The 20,264-nt window shown below is 39.3% G+C and overlaps 1 protein-coding gene across 1 annotated transcript in view; it reads left to right on the forward strand.

The window, feature by feature from the left end:
• Positions 1-19,586, forward strand: part of LOC127646445 (sodium channel protein type 8 subunit alpha-like) — a 106,916-nt gene extending 87,330 nt beyond the window's left edge. Inside the window, exons 22-29 of the mRNA XM_052130108.1 lie at positions 1,309-1,482; positions 6,122-6,244; positions 10,111-10,395; positions 10,674-10,727; positions 10,822-10,957; positions 11,321-11,427; positions 12,238-12,508; positions 13,570-19,586. Coding sequence (XP_051986068.1) covers positions 1,309-1,482; positions 6,122-6,244; positions 10,111-10,395; positions 10,674-10,727; positions 10,822-10,957; positions 11,321-11,427; positions 12,238-12,508; positions 13,570-14,726 — 2,307 coding nt within the window. The 3' untranslated portion in view covers positions 14,727-19,586. The remainder of the gene's footprint in view (positions 1-1,308; positions 1,483-6,121; positions 6,245-10,110; positions 10,396-10,673; positions 10,728-10,821; positions 10,958-11,320; positions 11,428-12,237; positions 12,509-13,569) is intronic.
• Positions 19,587-20,264: the final 678 nt, after the last annotated feature.

The following is a 20,264-nucleotide window of genomic DNA, read 5'->3' on the forward strand; positions in this document are numbered from 1 at the left end:
AATTTCGGGTTTTACTATCCTTATGGGGACATTTGGTCCCCACACTGTGATAAATACACGCTCACACACACACACACACACACACACACACACACACACACACACACACACACACTAGATCAGATATTTTACCCAGTTCACAATTTTACCTTTTATGGGTTTATTGCATTTTTGAAAATCAGTAAGATTACTTTTTTTTTTTTTTTGCTTCACTTTGTGAGAAATTTTAGCCATTTCATTTAACCAGTTTGTGTCAAGGGGATTTTAGTGGTTGTATGAAGTCAGATTCTACCGTACAAACTTATTTTTGTGAAATGTTTTGCTTGAAAAGTGTGTTTGTGCTATATTTCTTTGAAATAAATGCCACTTTGTTTGATATTTTGTTATATAATGCAAAGGCATTCACACATTTTCATGTGCCTTAAGTGTCCAAATATCTTTAGGGCCATTGTATATGTAGGTGCTGTGAGAATTAAGACAGCAGAGAGATTCAGACAGTTTTATAAGGTATACAGTTTTCTCATTCATACAATTATTGTTGTATTAGTGCAACACTAAACACTACAACATAGTTCTACTGGTGCAGGTAGACTTAAATGTGATTTAGGCTGCATAGCTTGCTGTGTGGCATATGATCTATGTAAGTAGCTAATGGCTATCACTATATTGCACTGTACTGGCCCCTCCACCTCAGCAGTCTGTCTTGGGGCTGCAGTATCTCATGTCTGCTTTTAGGGACCATAGCCGAATGCTATAGAAAAGGCCCCATGTGCAGAAGATGTTGCTGTCTCGCTCACTGCTACTGTTAGAGACTGTGGCCAAACTCAGACTAAATTTGAAGTGTGAGCCAGTGAAAGTGGGGTTGCAGTGCCACACTTTGGTGATGTCAGGGACTGAAAGTGAAGCGCTATTGTAAGAGAGCAGATCAAATTAAAGGACATACATATTTGATTCACAAAGCATAACAACATTTGTTTACCTAATTCTTGATAACACAGTTAATTGTATTGAATTATGTTACCATCAATGACTATTATATGGCATAATAATAGATATTATACATGGCTTAATATAAACCTTATATGCTTACATATTTAAATTTGTCAGTACAAAACAAATATTCTGTCATAATTGACTAATTTGTATATTGTTTAAAACCCCTAATTTATGTCTTCTGTGTGATGAACCACTTTTATAATACTTTTACTGTGATTTATTGCTAAAGTTATAGGTGTTCCTTTAAGATTAGATGGGAATTCTGAAATTCAGATATTACTGTTAAAAATCCCTCTCTGTTTTTGTGACTAGGCATTTGAGGATGTGTACATTGAACAGAGGAAAACCATCCAGGTCGTTCTAGAATATGCAGATCGAGTCTTTACTTACATCTTCATCCTGGAAATGTTACTGAAATGGGTGGCCTATGGCTTCGTCAAGTACTTCACCAATGCATGGTGCTGGCTGGACTTCTTCATTGTGGATGTAAGTAACTTTCTATATCTAAATTATCCATATTTCACTGTCTTTATCCTTTATAATACACTAAATGTGACACTACACTAATGATGGACTTATGAATGATGTAGTTGTTTTGAATAGGTCATTGTGTATTTTCAAGTTTTTTTTGTCCATCAGTTATTTTATTTATTTATATTATGTAATCAATGCAAAATGTTCTTCTATTCTATTCCATTTGGCCCTTATGGTCAGTTCCAAGGTGTCAATGTCTGAAGGAAGGTCTTAAATAATTCATCAGTCATGTTCATAAAGTTTGGTAATGCAGAAATAGTTTTACTCTAGGTATATATTTTATGGAAATGTACTGAAAATATTTTTTATCAGCATTTATTCTTTATTTTGTTTGTTATTTATGTAAATCTTTTCTAATGGTAATTCTAGTTCCCCTTCTGTCACTCACTCGACGTTGTGTCGAATTAAGTGACACAAGGGGTCTTCCTGGGATGCCAAACGTACCTCTGAACCTAAGAAAAGTTAAATGTCAAGTTGGCAGACAGAATTTGCATGCCCTGCCCCGGACATACGAGTATAAAGGGAAGCGGGGCAGAATTTTTCTTCGGAGCCGAGCGGTTGTGCAACAGGAAGCTGAAGTTCACCACTGTTTCACTCACCTCTGTCAGCGAGAAGCATTGCTGTTGGATCTACGGCGCGTTTCCAGCTGGCGTTCTCTCTCTCTGCACACTGTGCAGTCTACGCCCCTGGGCACTTCGACAACGCTTTTCACTGCTAAAAGAGTGTTCTCCTCCTAAAAGAGTTTAATTTCTCTAAAAGAGTTTGAGTTTTCCACTCACTAAAGAGCAATACACAGCGGCGTTGAATGTCCTTTTCAGGACGCGTCTTTTTCAAGATGCCCTTCTGCCCCTATGTTGTTCCTGGATGCGGTCGATTTCTCTCCAAGATCGATGGCCACAGACGCTGCCTCGTGTGCCTGGGCAGCAATCACACTAAGGCAGTGTTCGTGGATGGCTAATGTACTCATTGCGAGAACATGACAGAGTTGCGGTCGCGGCTCTCCTTCCTCAAGGTGAATGCCACTTCAGCTGCCCCCCCCGTGTCGCTCCTTCTTCCCACGGGATTGAGGACGATCCGGCTGGCATTGCAGGCGATATGGGGATAACGACGGGCTCGGTTTCGCCGGGTAAATCCCCACGAACCACCCACCCCCGAGGTCAGGATGAGTGCAGCTCGCCTCACAGCCAGCCGGCATTCTCCCTTGAGCTCCTGTATTTGGATGATGACATTGCCGCTGCACCTCCCTGGAAAAATCCCCTGAGGAAGGACCTTCTTTCTCAAGGACGGGGCACTCTCTGGCACCCGCGCCCAGACCTCTGGACCTTCACGCCTGACCCCTGGACGGGATGCGGAAGATCTAGTGGATCTACCACCTGCAGTCATAGACACGATCAACCAAGCCAGAGCTCCCTCCACCAGGCAACTTTACACCCTAAAGTGGCGCTTGTTTGCGACCTGCAGAGGTGTGCGGTTCGGTCAGTGCTTTCATTCCTGCAGGAGAGACTGGAGAGGAGGCTGTCACCCTTCACCTTGGAGGTGTATCGCAGCCCACAACGACGCAGTAGATGGCAAGTCCCTAGGTAAGCACGACTTGATTATCAGGTTCCGGAAAGGTGCCCGGAGACTGAACCCTCCCTGGCCTAGCCTATGGGATCTCTCAGTGGTCCTCTCAGGCCTTCAGAGACCCCCTTCGAGCTGCTTGATTCAGTTGATCTCAAGGCCTTCTCCCTGAAGATGGCCCTCCTGATTGTGTTAGCCTCCATCAAGAGGGTTCGGGACCTGCAAGTGTTCTCTGTCAGCGACACCTGCCTGGAGTTCGGTCCGGCACATTCTCAACTTATCCTGAGGCTACGACCGGGCTACTTGCCCAAGGTTCCTACAACCCCCATCAGGGACCAGGTTGTGAACCTGCAAGCACTGCCCTGGGAGGAGGCAGACTCGGCCTTCTTGTTGCTGTGTCCGGTACGTGCTTTGTCTTTTTGGACCGCATGCAGAGCTTTAGATGTTCTGAGTAGCTCTTTGTCTGCTTTGGCGGACAGCGGAAAGGGAACGCCATCTCCAAACAGAGGTTAGCTCACTGTATCGTTGATGCTATTTCCTTAGCTTATCACACCCAGGCCGTGCCCGTCCCCTTGTGGGTTCGAGCACACTCTATGAGAAGTGTGGCATCCTCGTGGGCACTGTCCCATGGCACCTCCTTAGCAGACATCTGCAGAGCAGCAGACTGGGCAACACCCAATACCTTTGCCAGATTTTACAATCTCAGGGAATCCACATGTTACCTCCCCCTAGACTGGTCAGGATGTGGCCTCCGCAGGGTATTTTCCCCCTGCGGAGGGACCGGGAAGAATAGGACCGGGAAAGACCGCCTTCCCCGACGCATTTCATGGCGTTAAGATGTGAGAGACATAGTGGGAGAAAAGGCGCGGCTGCTGGGCTTGCTCCCATGCTAGTCATGTAGCACCTGTTCCCCCCCTCAGGGGTGCGGGGAACCTAAGGTCTGTATGAGACATCTCTTTGAGGGCATTGGGGAGGGAAACGTGCAGCCAACACAGTTGCCTCTAGCATGCAGTAGTCTGCTTGCACCTGTCTCGACAGTTCACGTAACACGGTCAGTACGTGGAGTTTTTAGATGGGACCCCTTGTGTAACTTCATTCGACACAATGTTGAGTGAGTGACAGAAGGGGAACGTCATGATTACTGTTGTAACCTCCGTTCCCAAGGGAAGGAACAAGACGTTGTGTCCCTCCTGCCACAGCACTAGACCTACCATTGTAAATGGCCGTACCTTATTTTCGGCTCTTCAGTGCAAAATCCTGACTGGCACTCGCTGCCCCACTTACCTTTATACCCATATGTCCGGGGCGGGGCATGCAAATTCTGTCTGCCAACTTGACATTGGCCTTTTCTCAGGTTCAGAGGTACGTTTGGCATCCCAGGAAGACCCCTTGTGTCACTTTATTCTACACAATGTCACGTTCCTTCCCTTGGGGAATGAATGTTACAACAATAACCATGACGATATATTATAGATCATTTCCCCTTTAATAACAGACATCAGAATCAGCAAAAACGACTTACTTTGAATCTTAAATATTTGAACATATTCACCCAGAAATCATCAAACTTACAATCAGAAAATATTTTTCCACATATTTAAATTGGAGCTGTCAAAATTAACATTTAATGATTGCTGTATCAAAGCGGATAGCCACAGTCTGCTACCCAGGGATGGATTACTGACCGGGCCAATGGGGCCAGTGCCCAGGGGCACTTGAATGCCCGGGGGGGGGGGTCCTTTTTTTTGCAATTCCCCCTCTCGAAAACCCATCAACAATGGGTCAACAATTTTTAGAAGGGGGCCCTTGGAGATAATTGGCCCTGGGGCCTTTGCAAGTCATAATCCGACCCTGCTGCTGCCTGATTAATATTGTGGAGGAGGAAAGTTTAAGAGATTTAATACCCATTGCAATGAATATGCAACCTATGTAGGGACTAGTTCTTTCAATTAGTCTCCCACTTAGACTTTGGGAAACGTTTAATGTTGCTTGAATTGGTGCTATTTTAGTGCATTTCTATATTTATACTTTGAAAGGCTTTTTAAAAAAAAAATGCATTTTGACAGGAAAACAGAATTTTCCTTGCTCTTTTGAAATGACAAATATAAAATTGATGGTGAAAAGTAGTGCAAGAATCCTTAAATATTATTTCTACATAAGTATAGAATATTGGCCCTTTATTGCATCTATCAAACAGAAGTTTTCAGTCACTCAGAAATACAAAAGTGTGTTTGATTTCATACTGTAGTAGTATGTGGGACAAAGAGTGTATGAAATTCCTAAACGTACATGTTTTCAAATTGATAGTTTATTGTCCCTGACAGGCACTATAACCTTGTCTCTCTATAGTGCTGATGGACACAGAGGGGGCCTGAGGGGGCATAAGAGAGGCCGGGAAGTGAGGGGCCTGGGTAAGGTCTCTGTTAGGAATTTCTTGTTCTTTTACAGGAGTTCCTCCCTCTCTGCTTCCTTACTCTCCCAAACTGCCCTGTTAACCTAATGGCTCTCGAATGGTCATGTGTGTATCGTATGCGGTTCGTGTTTTGTATGTGTTGTGCATATTTTGTGTGTACACAGTACAGTGAATGTGCTTGTAAGTTTGTGCGCACCTCTTCTCTAAATGTGTCCCTTCACCTCTCTTTTTTTGTAACTCAATCTCAACCACAAGTTTCCTTCCAGGTTTGCTGTAAGCTGCTTTCCAAGCTTCATCTGCCTGCAATACCAAAAACAAATCACATACTAAGAATAAAAATGCAAACATTTGGGTCGCCAAACATACCTATAACTCTGACTGGTTAACCCCATGTTTAACCTTAATCTCTCTCCTCTCTCTGTTTTTGAATATACATATGCATACATACATGGGCATACCCTTGTATATGTATGTTTATATTTGTTATTATATACTGCCTGTCCAGCTCAGTGTCAACATAGGGTCCTCTCTCTTTCTCCCTGACGTCCTCCTTGACTCTAACACTTTGGCCCGTCTCTTTCTCTCTCTTTCTCCCTTTCTCTTTCTCTCTTTGTATAGGTGTCTATAGTCAGCCTTATAGCTAATGCGCTGGGCTACTCAGACTTGGGCCCCATAAAGTCCCTGAGGACTTTGAGGGCTCTCAGGCCCTTGAGAGCTTTGTCCCGGTTTGAGGGCATGAGGGTAAGGTCCAGGGCTGCCCTATGCATGCCAGTAACTCTGTGAGAACACGGCTGCATGCTGAGAAAACACCATTGTGCAGAAAGCAATACCACAGCTACAGAGGAATAAGCAAACCTATTGGGATTCTGGAAATCCAAATTACATTGTATTGGTTAAATCTACTTTTCAAGTGCATGTATTTAAAAACATATCCGCATGAAAATACGTTTTCAATACTGCGTCATGATGCAGCTGAAATAGTACGATTTGTCTTCATTTTAATGATTTGGTAGATTTCAGGATATTAAAAAACAATCCCTACCCTTTCAACTGACACCGCAACTAATCTTATAGCAACTTTTGGGGAAACTTATGGTTTTAGAATAAAGAGAAGATGAAAACATCAGGGTATACACAAAGCTGCCTCATCACAACCATGTTTTGTTCTGTTTTTATTTTTTTATTGGGCCAAGATCATTGCCATTCATGCAACAGCATTAGTTCAAGGCCTCTTTGTGATGTTTTTAGCATCCAAATGCCTCAGAGGTTCACTGTTTCTCTCAAAATATCTCTGCCATTTGCTCAAGTCTTTCTTCAACCTGAACCACAGTTTCCATGCTTTGTCTTCACCATGCTCTCTCGTGCACCCCGATACTTATCCACCAATTCCACTTACTCCACTGCACTGACCTACTCCAAATATTACAAAATAATGTAGAAAAAGGCATGAAACAGCTTTCTTTTTTGGTGTGTTTATCATGTGGGTAAGCTGTTTTCCTTCAGGTACGTCACATTTATTGTGAGCTAGTTTAGCAAAAAATCCTTCCCTTTTTTCAACGGTTTAAATGGCAATATGTTAGGATTAAATATCAAGACTACGAACCAGGTAATTTGAGCAGATATAGAGACAGCGTGGTCCAAAATGTCATACAATTCTTATGTATCAGTCCGTGTAATTATACAGTAGTTGAGTTTTTCTTTGTCAAATTAAGACATTATTTCGTAGTCTGCTAAGCAATATTAATGACTAATAATAACTAATACAATGAAAACATCATAGCAAGACATGAATAGAACTATTTCTAAGTTGTTTTTAACGGAACACTTACAGAATCATCTTTTTAAAGCTTTACATTGAAACACTAGACTATTGTGGCTTGACACTGTCTTTTCACTCAATTAAAATGTTAATGTTATTTGTTTCCACTCAGTTGTTCATAATCTGGTTTCATCTGCTCTTTCACATTGCATATCACATAGAATGCATGTTCTTAAAGGTGCAAGCACAAAGCCATGTTCCCCTCTTGGTTCTATGTTGTAGCCAGACACTGAGATTGCATAAACAACTCAATGACTCATTGAGGAAATACTAATTTCACAGTAGATATCCCACATTTGTTGAACAAGCTTATCTGATTATCATGGCCTGGTTAAGAGTATATACCATAGATTAAGTAGTACTGTAAATATGTTACATTTATTTCTGAAGGTCTTTGGAAACCTGAATTGAACTTGATGACATTGATTTGTGTAACAAAAATGTTAAATTTCAGGATAATTTATGAATGAGTTAGTAAAATTGTTAACATGGTTAACTAACATATAACTGGATAAAGGGGGACCATGGCTGCTGCAAGGACTCAGGCCTGCATGTGCCGTTATTATCTGAGCTTCACCAAACCAGACAGTGCTCTCGCATCACCTCTTCTATGTGTACCGTGAGAGAGGAGGGCAAGAGTCTTCCTCTACAATGTCTCCCTTTACATTTCAACCACTAACTGGGTGGGGGTTTTTCTCTTAATATTTGGGTTCTGGCTTTCATAACACTAAGCAACATACTGGTATGGCAGGAGGAAAAAACATGTTCAGATATACCTGCTAAAATACATTTATTTTTAATCACAGAAATTATGACAAACCTGGGGAATTTATGTGATGCATGTAAAGTGGCAATGGTCTACATATTTAACTGAAATTCCAGTTTTTCTCTGGATATGGCCGGGTTGCTATTGCTTTTTTCCTCACAACATGATACAACCTTGTCCAGTGAAAATTGCTACCCATTCAAATATATTTTTGAAGATTAAAGTGCCCATTTTAACAGAATTCTGGATTCTTTGGATTTTACATTAAACTTTTTTAAAATAACTACACAGAATTACTAGTCAATCATATGGTCCTGTATAACATTTACATACATTTTAGCCAATCATCTGAATGGGGAACAATATGAGACTTCCACATGTAGCAAATGAGTGTCGAGAAACAGACAAAAGCAGAGAGTGTGTGATATCCAGAGAGAAATCAGTGCTCCTTTAATCTCAGCAAAAATATCTTATTTGTATTTTTTGTTACCATGTTAAAATATGTTACCTTCCAATTTGCCAAACATTTTATACTAGCCATTTAAAACAGAAAGAGTTTTCTTGTAGTTTGTCTTTATATCCATTGCCACTTTTATGTTCAGTTATTTTTCAACATTTATAATATGACAAACTTAAAAACATTGAATTTCCATTTGGGGATCAATTTATTTATGATGCCATACCAGTTTACATCTTAGTGTTATCTTTATGATATGTTAAGTTACAATATATTTGAATATTTATTTCTATGCTCTTGTATTAAAATATCCATCATTAGGAGTTCAAAATGAAAGAAAAATAAATGCACGAAAATCTACTTTCTCAACTTTTTTGGACACTCATATTCATGATACTATTTTTGTATGCATACATCCATAGATAATGATCTACAAATGGCCATATGTTTAAAACTCTCAAAAGATTACTGTAATTTGTCCGTAGTCATTTAACCTTTAAAAACAAAACTTTTAGATATTGTAATTAAAGAGATTCAAATTAATTGGAAAGTGCCAAGAAGCAAAAACATTTAATATAATGACAACATGAGTAGATGCCTTCATGGGTGGAGAATTTGAGTGTTTCAAAAATAGTTTGGAGATATGTGTATTAAATGTTTAGCATTTGAACATCAAAATAGCTTTGTTTTGTTGTTAAAGGAATAGTTAATCCAAAAATGTACTCTCCATCATGCCATCTCAGATGTGTATGACTGAATTTCTTCTGCTGAACCTAAAGATTTTTAGAAGAATATTTCAGCTCTGTAGGTCCATACAATGCAAGTGAATTGTGACCAACATTTTGAAGCTCGAAAAAGCACATAAAGGTAATCCACACAACTCCAGTGGTTTAATCCATGTCTTCTGAAGTGATCCCATATGTTTTGGGTGTGAACAGACCAAAATATAACTCCCTTTTCTCTATAAACCTTGACATCAACAATAGCCATGTCAATCATGATTTCACACTTGATTACACATCCTAGCGTAATCTAGTGCTCTGCGCATGCATCAAGAACTGGAAGTGTAATCGAGCTTGAAATCATGATTGTGTCTAGGGACCACAATTGAAAGTGGTACAGTGAAAAGAACATTACATTTTGGTCTGTTCTCTCCCAAATTAGATCACTTTAAAAGACATTAATTAAACCACTGGAGTCAAATGGAATACTTTTATGCTGCCTTTATATTCTTTTTGGAGCTTCACAATTTCAAAATTGGTCACCATTAACTTGCATTATATGGAGCTGAGATATTATTTTACAAATCTTTGTAAAATACACATCTTGAATGGCATCAGGGAGAATATAAGATTTTTGAGAATTTTCCTTTTTGGGTGAACTATTCCTTGAATATACCAGTCTCTTGATGTAATAGACTCTAACACCTCTCTCTCTCTCTCTCTCTCTCTCTCTCTCTCTCTCTCTCTCTCTCTCGCTCTCTCTCTCCCTCTCCCTCTCAAACACTCTCTTTTTGAAAACCTTCCATCTCCGTTCCCACTCCCCCAATCTGGGTTTTCCTGTAGGTTGTTGTGAATGCTCTGGTGGGTGCCATTCCCTCCATCATGAATGTGCTGTTGGTGTGTTTGATCTTCTGGCTGATCTTCAGTATTATGGGTGTCAACCTGTTTGCTGGAAAGTACTACTACTGCTTCAATCAGACTGAAGAAAGTTATTTTAAAGTTGACGTGGTCAACAACAAGACAGAATGCTTTGCACTCATTGAAGCAAACCACACAGAAGTGCGATGGAAGAACGTGAAGATCAATTTTGATAATGTGGGCGCAGGATACCTGGCACTCTTGCAAGTGGTGCGTACATTTTATCATATTTTGTCTGGAAGCTGTTTGAATACCTAAAACAGGGCTTTATGCTTTGGAGTACAGTGGTCCAAGTGCTAATTACTTGTTCAATAAATGTAAATCTCTGTTAATCTGTTCAAATACAAGGAACCCTAAGAGAATTTAACTTAGTAACCATATAAACACCCAGTATCCAAGTGTATAGCAAGCATAAAGCAGATTGAATTCTGCTACAGTTCATACTGAAGCTGTGATCAACTCTGATTTTCGCTCTTTGTCTGACTTAGGCCACATTCAAAGGGTGGATGGACATCATGTATGCGGCTGTGGATTCTAGAAGGGTGTGCATGTTTATCACAGTTTTTTGGATCTTTTTGAACAATGTGTTACCATATTATATTTGATGTGTCACTTTTTGCTAACTGCTATTTGCAGGTTGAGGACCAGCCTGTCTATGAGGTCAACATCTACATGTATATATACTTTGTCATCTTCATTATCTTTGGCTCCTTCTTCACTCTGAATCTCTTCATTGGTGTCATCATTGACAACTTTAACCAACAGAAGAAAAAGATAAGTGTCTAGACTCTGCTTGTTGTTAGTCTATCTTTGGTTCTTTCACGCTTTATCTCATTCTCTACATATTATAATCCACTTTGTCACTAATGTTTGTAAAAACAAAATGAAATGGATTGTTCACCCCAAAATGTAAATTCTGTCATCATTTACTCATCTCACGTTGGTCCAAACCTGAATGGCTTTCCTTTTTTGATGGAATTTGTGGTGAACTATCCCTTTAAAATGTATCCTTTAAATTTGGCCTTAATGTACTATATTACAGTGTTTCCATTTGGAAACCTGGCCCTTTCTGTGAGCATATAAGAAGAGGTTAAGTAAGATTATCAGGTTGTAACCAGTCCTGTTTTGTCCCTATAATTTGGAGGTCAGGATATCTTCATGACAGAAGAACAGAAAAAGTACTACAATGCAATGAAGAAGCTTGGCTCTAAGAAGCCCCAGAAACCCATTCCTAGACCACTGGTAAGCATACAGATAAAGCTGGCTCTACACATGTCACACATGCACCTTGTGACACTTTTTCTGAGATCTCACTCTCTTCAGTCAGAGGTATGACGAACTTGCCAATTAAAAATGGTGGAGGGGTGACACACATAATAACTCACCGCAACAATCTCTCCCATGGAGCTTTTATTGCTATAGCAAACGAGTGATTTGGGGCATTTTCAGACCTGTAGCTTACTTGATTGTTCTGAAATAGGGGCTAAAATTATTATAGCGTTGCATTTCCTTCATGGTTCTTTTGGCTTTTACAAGGTTATATTTTAAAATGCACCAAAACTGTAAAATGTCCACCAAGTTTATTTTTATCCATTTGCATTATTTCTGCAGAATGACAGAATAACTATGGATTTTAATCAGCATTTGTTATGATATGCAGCTGATTGTGATAAAAAAAATTCCAGTTAGCTTGTCATCTTGTCAGATCTTGTGAGTGACAGAAGGATTTTTTCAAACAAATCAGATTTGTTTTTTCAGTGCTTGAAACCATTGACTCAGCAGGGAGTCCCAATGGTCAAGTGATTAACACCTCACTCTGAAAGGTACTAATGGGCGCTCTGTCTCCCTCTGCCTGGCTGGTGATTATGTTAATAAGGCTTACACCTGAAAATCATAGGAAAAATCAGCAAGTGTAGAGCCAGCTTAAGGCATTAGGCGATGCCACCACCTTGGTACTGAAAATCTTTGTAAAGTCAATGCCTTTTAAGAGTCTTTTCTTCTACTCATCAATCTCTCTTCCTCTGCATTTCTTTCTCTTCTCCTTTTTTACAGAACAGTATCCAGGGGATGGTATTTGACTTTGTCACACAGCAGGCCTTTGACATTTCCATCATGATACTCATCTGTCTTAACATGGTAACCATGATGGTAGAAACAGATGACCAGTCAGCTGAGACGGAAAACATCCTGTACTGGGTCAACTTCATATTCATTGTAGCCTTCACTGGCGAGTTTGTTCTGAAACTCTTTGCTCTGCGACACTATTATTTCACCAATGGCTGGAACGTCTTTGACTCCGTTGTTGTCATTCTGTCTATTGTTGGTGAGTGCTATCTTTAAATGGGATTTCGTCAATAAACTGGTGTTTGTAATGGGATGTTAAATGAATAGTAAACCCAAATGAAACTCACCTCTTATGTTGTTTTGAACCCGTATGAGTTTCTTTATTTCATGACACACAAAAGGCAGAATGTTAGGTACTGACAGCCTCATTCAGGAATTTAATGATTTCATTTTAGATTCCTCTAAAAGATTCAGATTCTGAGTGGTCGTATTAATGATTCTTACCTTTGAGGAAGAATTACATTTTTTGCATTTACTTTTTTATTGCCTTCAGCATTCTTTTGCTAAATGATAAGATCACTTCAGATTTCAACAGGGCAGATATGGCAAATCAGAGACATTTAAATGACTTTTCAATACTTTTAAGATGCATAAATGCAATAGAATAAGTGGCCCAACAGTAACTATATATTAAATAAATATTCAAAACAAACAAAAATGTGCTAACATTTTTTAATCATTAATTTATTTATTATTTGTTTTAAATGAAATTCTACTAATTGAAACAAAACTGGTGTAGGCCTATCTTTAACTACACATTGTCAAGTAAACAACCATACAGCAACTGCACTGCCCTTGATTGAAGTTTATTCAAATCATTTAAAAGAACTGGGAACCACACTACACTGATCACAATGTATGTTTCGTTTTTAGATTTAACAGGGAGGCAGCGCTGTTGCTGAATAGTGCAGCAGGAAACACTGTAAGAGTATTTTAGTAAAGTGTTCCATCCACATCGGCAGAAAATACACTTTCAAGAACCGTTAATGGAACCAAAATTCATGAAACACATACCGTTTAGGCATTTTTTTAAGAAATGGAACCGGTTCACTTTTATTGCATTTTAATTATCCATACATTGAAAGTGAAAGGTGACCGAGACTGAATGTTCTGGCTAACATCTGCTTTTGTGTTCCACGGAAGAATGAAAGTCATACAGTTTTGGAACAAAACTAAACAAGACTATACCAATGATTTACATTTTCTTGCCTCTGGACAATATTGTATTTTTATTTTATTTTTTTGCTTCGTTTTTTTCAGGTATGTTCCTGGCAGACTTGATTGAGAAGTACTTTGTGTCACCTACCTTGTTCAGAGTAATCCGTCTTGCTCGAATTGGCCGCATTCTGCGTCTCATCAAAGGAGCTAAAGGCATCCGGACATTGCTGTTTGCCTTGATGATGTCTCTTCCTGCTCTGTTCAATATTGGCCTGCTGCTTTTCCTAGTCATGTTCATCTTCTCTATCTTTGGAATGTCTAACTTTGCCTATGTGAAGCGGGAATTGGGAATTGATGACATGTACAACTTTGAAACCTTCGGCAACAGCATGATCTGTCTCTTTATGATCACTACATCAGCTGGGTGGGATGGTCTCTTAGCCCCTATCCTGAACTATCCTCCTGACTGCGACCCTGAGAAGGAGAACCCAGGAACCACAGTTAAGGGCAACTGTGGCAATCCCTCAGTTGGAATCTTCTTCTTTGTGATGTACATCATTGTGTCCTTCCTGATTGTGGTAAACATGTACATCGCCATTATCTTGGAGAACTTCAGCGTTGCCACTGAGGAGAGTGCTGATCCATTGTGCGAAGATGACTTTGAGTCGTTCTATGAAATCTGGGAGAAGTTTGACCCAGATGCTTCGCAGTTCATCACCTTTGCCAAGCTGCCAGACTTTGCCGATACGTTAGAACATCCTCTCCGTGTGCCAAAGCCGAACATCATTGAGCTGATCGCTATGGACCTGCCCATGGTGAGTGGCGACCGCATTCACTGCTTGGACATTCTTTTCGCCTTTACCAAGCGTGTGCTTGGTGACAGTGGTGACCTTGACATGATGCGGCAGCAGATGGAGGAGCGCTTTGTGGCAGCAAATCCCTCCAAAGTGTCATACGAGCCTATCACCACCACACTGCGCCGTAAGCAGGAGGAGGTGTCAGTACTTGTGATCCAGAGAGCATACCGTGCCCACCTGGCTCGTCGAGGCTTCATCTGCAAACGTAGGTCTGCCAACAACAAACTTGAGAACGGAGGGGCCAATCAGGAGAAGAAAGAGGGCACACCTTCCACTGCATCCCTGCCATCTTATGACAGTGTAACCAAGCCTGAGAAAGAGAAGCAAGATGACAACAATGAAGGAAAGGGCCGTAAGGAGAAAGGCAGAAACCAAAAACATGTCAAGGAGTCCAAGTGTTAAGACTGCTGCGGTAATGCTCATGGACAGTAATAACAAACATGACAATATAATAACAAAACTGTTATTTCAAGCGAATGGAAACCCTAAATCAAACTATACTGATGTACAGATTAATTTAATTTAAGGGAAAAGTAAGGAACAAAAAAATGTGTTTACAAACATCACAGGTGTATTGATACGAGGAAAAGCATTGTGGTTCCTCAAAGCTTGAAGACTCTTCAGAGTTAAACCAAACATAATCAGCTTCCTGTGTGACACTGTTGCATCAAGACTAGATTTAAACGGAATCAAATATGAATTTAAAAAGACTAATACTTGATCACGTGTATTTTAGAGGGCTATATTGTGCTTCAGTATGGAACTCTTCACCAAGCAGGAATGTGATAATCCAAGGGAACACTAGGATCCGCAGTGTGGTGCTCACCCTCCACCCTTAGGATCCCATGCTTACGAACTGTGGCGGAAAATTTTACATCCAGAAAATAAACACTGCTATTCACGAAAGAATTAACTTTCTAAAGTGGATGTTGAAGGAGTCTGCACCGTTTCATTTCTGAAATATGTGTTAGAACTCAAAATTGTTGTGAGAGTAAGCATGATAGAGATGAGTGTGAACAAAACTAGAGTCTGGTTGATTCCAACGGTCTCTTTGCGTTTGTTAGTGTCGAATATATTTTACATGGTCATTACATTATTTGAGCGGCAAAAAAAAGGAGTAACAGGAGAAAACAATGAATTAACATTCAAAATTCTGCCCATGTCACCCTCAGTAACTGTGTCATGATAACTTTGTTATACCTGCATCAAAAGGCTTTTTCTCCATGGGCTTTCACTGATAGGACTGGGGGCCCCAATACACATCTCCAAATGAATAATAAATTATTGTGCTTGTTCAGTGCATAGAAATGACTTGCATGATGGCATGTTTTGATCAGACATTTTGCATGAGTATTCCTTGTCCACAAAACACTTATACAGACCTCCACAGTGGCTTGACAATGTTTTAGGCGGTCCACTGGCTAAATTTACTACCAGAAATTGAATAGAATTTGATACTGACAACAAACCGAATTGGCCTAAGATGATAAATTACAACTTCTCCTCTATTTACCATTATGAAGTACATTATAGAACAGACTTTGAATTTGGGATTGGCCAGGGGCAAAATGCCTGTGACCAGGGGCACATTACTGGAGAAAAAGGGAAATCCCATTTTTTGCTGCTCAGGAGATAGTGAATGGGAAATATAAATGCTGGATTGTTCTATGTATATGGAAATGAAAGGAAAATGGTACAAAAATTAACACTGTAATTTCTAAAGCTTCTTATTTCATTTGTATGCAGCAATATCGCTTACCTCACCTACAGCACTGCGGGTCATTTGGTAGGAGGGTCCAGGGAGAGTTGGAAGGTAGGGGGGAAGGTTTGGGCATTATTATTATGGGGTGTAGTAAGTTGGTTGGCATTTTTGAGATGAGCTATAACCATCTCTGTGAAAGTGGCAGTTTTTATTTTCGAAAAATAGAACTATGATCTTTTTGTTTTTATAAATTTTTTTTTTTTACATGTAATTACTTTATAGTTTTGCAATATGTCTTTAATGTGTATATTATCATCCTAGTTTGGCCCTTGGGGATTAACAACTTTTTTTAAATCTGTGTATAAAGCCATCACATCTTCAGCAATGGTTTGATTGTAGCCAGGGCAAGGACATATGTCAACAGAGACAGATTGATGGTCACATCTGTTATAGGAGAGGTCAAAGATGTCATGTTATCATCTGATGTGTGCAATTTATGTCTGGAAGTTTCTGGAATGTCTGGACAATCTGGACAATCCTCTCCTGTTTAATGCTTTCAGACAGACTGATGCTTATTTAGTTTCCCCATTTTTCTCAGGATACAACACAGATGTATCATTGTGACTGATGTCATCAACAAGGGCCTTAGTGTTGGGCTCAGAGAATGTTTGTTATAAGGCATGGGGCAACAGTAGGAGCGCTCCCATCACATTGAACTCTCATGTAGAGAGAAGAGCAGGGCTGTCTGACAGAGCTAACATCAACCAACTTATGTATGTGAAAAATGTATGAGTCAAGGTACAGGTATTTCAAGCAGTAATAGAAGTAAGCAAAGTACTGTTGGAGGAATCTGGATAGTGAATAGTGAATACCCCCGGTTAGCCTTATTTATCATAGGTAAACCACTACACTAATGCCAAATAACCATTAGATGCTGGTCCCACAGCAGCTAACTGTGAGCCGGGCAACTCCCATATTAGAGCTACTTCATTTTCTGTATTTTAGTTATGTCAATATGTTGACCTGAACCAAAAGATAAAACTCTCCTCAGCTAAGTTCAAACCATTCTCATTTATACAGCAATGCAGGCTAGAGTGTAAAAAATGAAATACATAAAAATAAATTACAGATCTTATATTAATTTAGAAACAAAAATTAATGAAACGTGAATTTAAAAAAAATATATTGTACAGTACAGGTTTATGTTATAAACAGCACAAAATGCTGAAAGTTAAGAATGAACTTTTTAAGAGACTATAAATAATGTAATATATGATTTTATTTTAACAGCATGTATAGTTTTTTTTGTAAATAGAGAAATACATACAAAAAAAAAAAAACAACTACTGCTATTAATCTAATACTGAAAAATTATTTGAACCTTAATAGAATGGCTTCACTCATTGCCCTGGTCTCACTTGGAAGACTGACATATTTGTAGAAGGTGCAGATTTTTGAGACACTTTTCACATTAAAGAGGGGAATCCAATGTGTGTTAAAAGCAAAAAGTATATATAAATCTATACATAAATCAAGGCATATCAGTAGAGTTATACTACATATGTTTCTATGTATACATGTATATGGACATATGTGTATATATATGCACACATATGTATGTATATATATATGATTTGAGAGCAATGTCCTCCTCATGTTGAACTCTGCTTGGAGTGGAGGGGATGCACTACTGGCTGTCATTTGCTCACACTCTTATTTCTTTCTTGCAGTACATTCACTGAATGACCAAAACTCTGGCCTGGCCTACACAGTGTGCTTGCGAGAAAGGGTGCATGTCTGTGTGGGTGGTGTGTGTGTGTGCAGGACCAGTTTTCAATGTAAGGTGATGTACTGACTGCTCGCTATGGCTTATGTTGCCTGTATTTGGGAGGGGAATGCACTACAAGCAATTAATTTACACCTTGTGAAAATGTAATGTCTTACCAACTCAGAACCCTTCCACCAAACAAGAACTGACTCACATAATTGCACCAGATGGCACGTTCTTCCCCCATAAACCCTGTTTTCATCCTCTGGCATAATCGCCAAATGCCATGATCTTTCAGTCCTAGTCTGAGAGAGAGAGCGAGTGTGAGTGTGTGTGAGGTGGGGTAGGGGGAGTGTGTGTAAACGTTTGGTCACTTTAAATGTGTGTATTGCAGCTTAGCATTTTCTTTATCTCTTAGATACACAACAATGCAATTTGCAATCTTAGGTTTGGTTAGGCTTTATATTCTGCTTTTCTTGTCTTTGTTTGTTGTTTAAGGTGCCTTTTGCTGCCAATTTTGTTTGTTGAAAATACAGATGATGTTACATAAAATTATCCTAAACAAGTGGAGCTTGTTTCAAATGAGCACTGGGAGAAAGAACTGAACTAAAGAATGTCTGTGACATCTATAAAAGCAAAAAATGAACAACATTTTTTTTAAAGAAAATAAAAAAAGAAAACTTAACTAACATCAGCCTGACTTCATCATCAGAGATTGTCCATTAGCATGGGGTGGAAAACTGGAGTGCCGATCTCTTAAAGGTTGAGTCTGTAGAGAGAAACAGTTTGCCTTCTTTGCTCAGCTTCTGTTCCTTTTCACTTCTTTTATTTTTCTAAAAATAATTATTTCTGTCTATCCTTTTGTAGCATGACTAAGTTGCTATTTCCTTCATTTGCTGACAATAATTCAAGTGTTTTTTGGTTCATAATGTTGCTCTTATCTCTTCCCACTAATGTTGGAGAGGAGAGGGTGTGTTGCACAACCACTTGACTTAGTGAGAATCAGTGAAAAATTGTCTTCATTTGAGCACGAAACCTTTTCCAAACAAACAATAAAGCAGCCATCCAGTTACTCCAGAGTGCTTGTGCTTTCCTTTTTTTGTTGTGGATATGGAACAATATGAATGTAATTAATGAGGGGAGTTAAGGAGGCCTGGGTAACTCAGCGAATAAGGACATTCACTCTCACCCCTGGAGTCATGAGTTCAAATCCAGGGTGTGCTGAGTGACTCCAGGAAGGTCTCCTAAGCAACCCAATTGGCTCGGTTGCTAGGGAGGGTAGAGTCACATGGGGTAACCTCCTTGTGGTCGCTATTATGTAGTGATGGGAAGATCAGATCATTTTACTGACTTGGATCTTTATGTCTCATTCAGCAAAAATAACTAATCTTTGTTCAAGAAATGTTGTTCATTTGAGCAGAATTAAATTAAAATGTTACATTTTCAATAGCCAAATCCCGTTCCAACACATCTACTTACGCAAACTTTGATTATAGTTCCAATAAGGATATATAATGCAGCCAAGGACAAATTATAAGAATCAGAAAGATTAGTTCACCTCTGTATTAAATCTTCTTGTCTGAGTCGTTTGTTCTTTTGTCACGTGACAGCCGTATGCCCAATGTGCAGCATATATGGCTGTCACATGACAAAAGAATGAACGACTCTGACCAAAAGACTTGGACAAGAACTTTACAGCCGTTTAATAGGTATAAGATTTTTCTGTGAAATGCCTTTATTTATGTTTTTATTTTTTTCCCCATGACATGTATGGTCATATGTACTCTTGTATGTAAATTATGTTTTGTTCTTGTTAAAATGCAATAAAAAATACATTAAAAAAAAAACTTGGACAAGAAGACTCCAGAGGTGAACTAATAATTTCTGTTTCCTGTGTGAGCAATGAATAGCGTATACGGCTATCACATGACAAAAGAACGAACGACTCTGACCAAAAGAGTTGAAAGGTGAACTAATAATTAGGGCTATCAATCGATTAAAATGTTTAATTAAATGAATTACATGGTGTCCCGATTAATTAATCGTGATTAATCACATATACAAATATTTGCTGAGAAAGCCCCTCATATATGTAACGTTTGGTGCCCTGGAGTCAAGAGGAGGATAGGAGACGCAGGAGTAGGAACTTCAAATCCTTTAATCACATACACAGGAGTGGAAACTAACAATAAACTAATCAACATGCCAATCATTAGTTTCCCATTTCTATAGCCAAATGTCATATTACTCTGTGAAAAACATTCTGATTGAGACAGCTGCTGCACATGGCATGTAAGACACCTAAAACAATATCAATCAGTGTCTAAAAACAAACAAGCATTAGTCCATGTCCACAGTCACAGTCAGTTGTGTGAGTGCAGCAGAACGTTAATCAAATAATATTCCTTATGAAGAGACATGTCCTAGCTAAAAACAAACAAATAAAACATTTTCAAAACAAAGTTGAAAG

Source organism: Xyrauchen texanus, chromosome 7, assembly GCF_025860055.1.
Source record: "Xyrauchen texanus isolate HMW12.3.18 chromosome 7, RBS_HiC_50CHRs, whole genome shotgun sequence".
Taxonomy (NCBI): Eukaryota; Metazoa; Chordata; class Actinopteri; order Cypriniformes; family Catostomidae; genus Xyrauchen; species Xyrauchen texanus.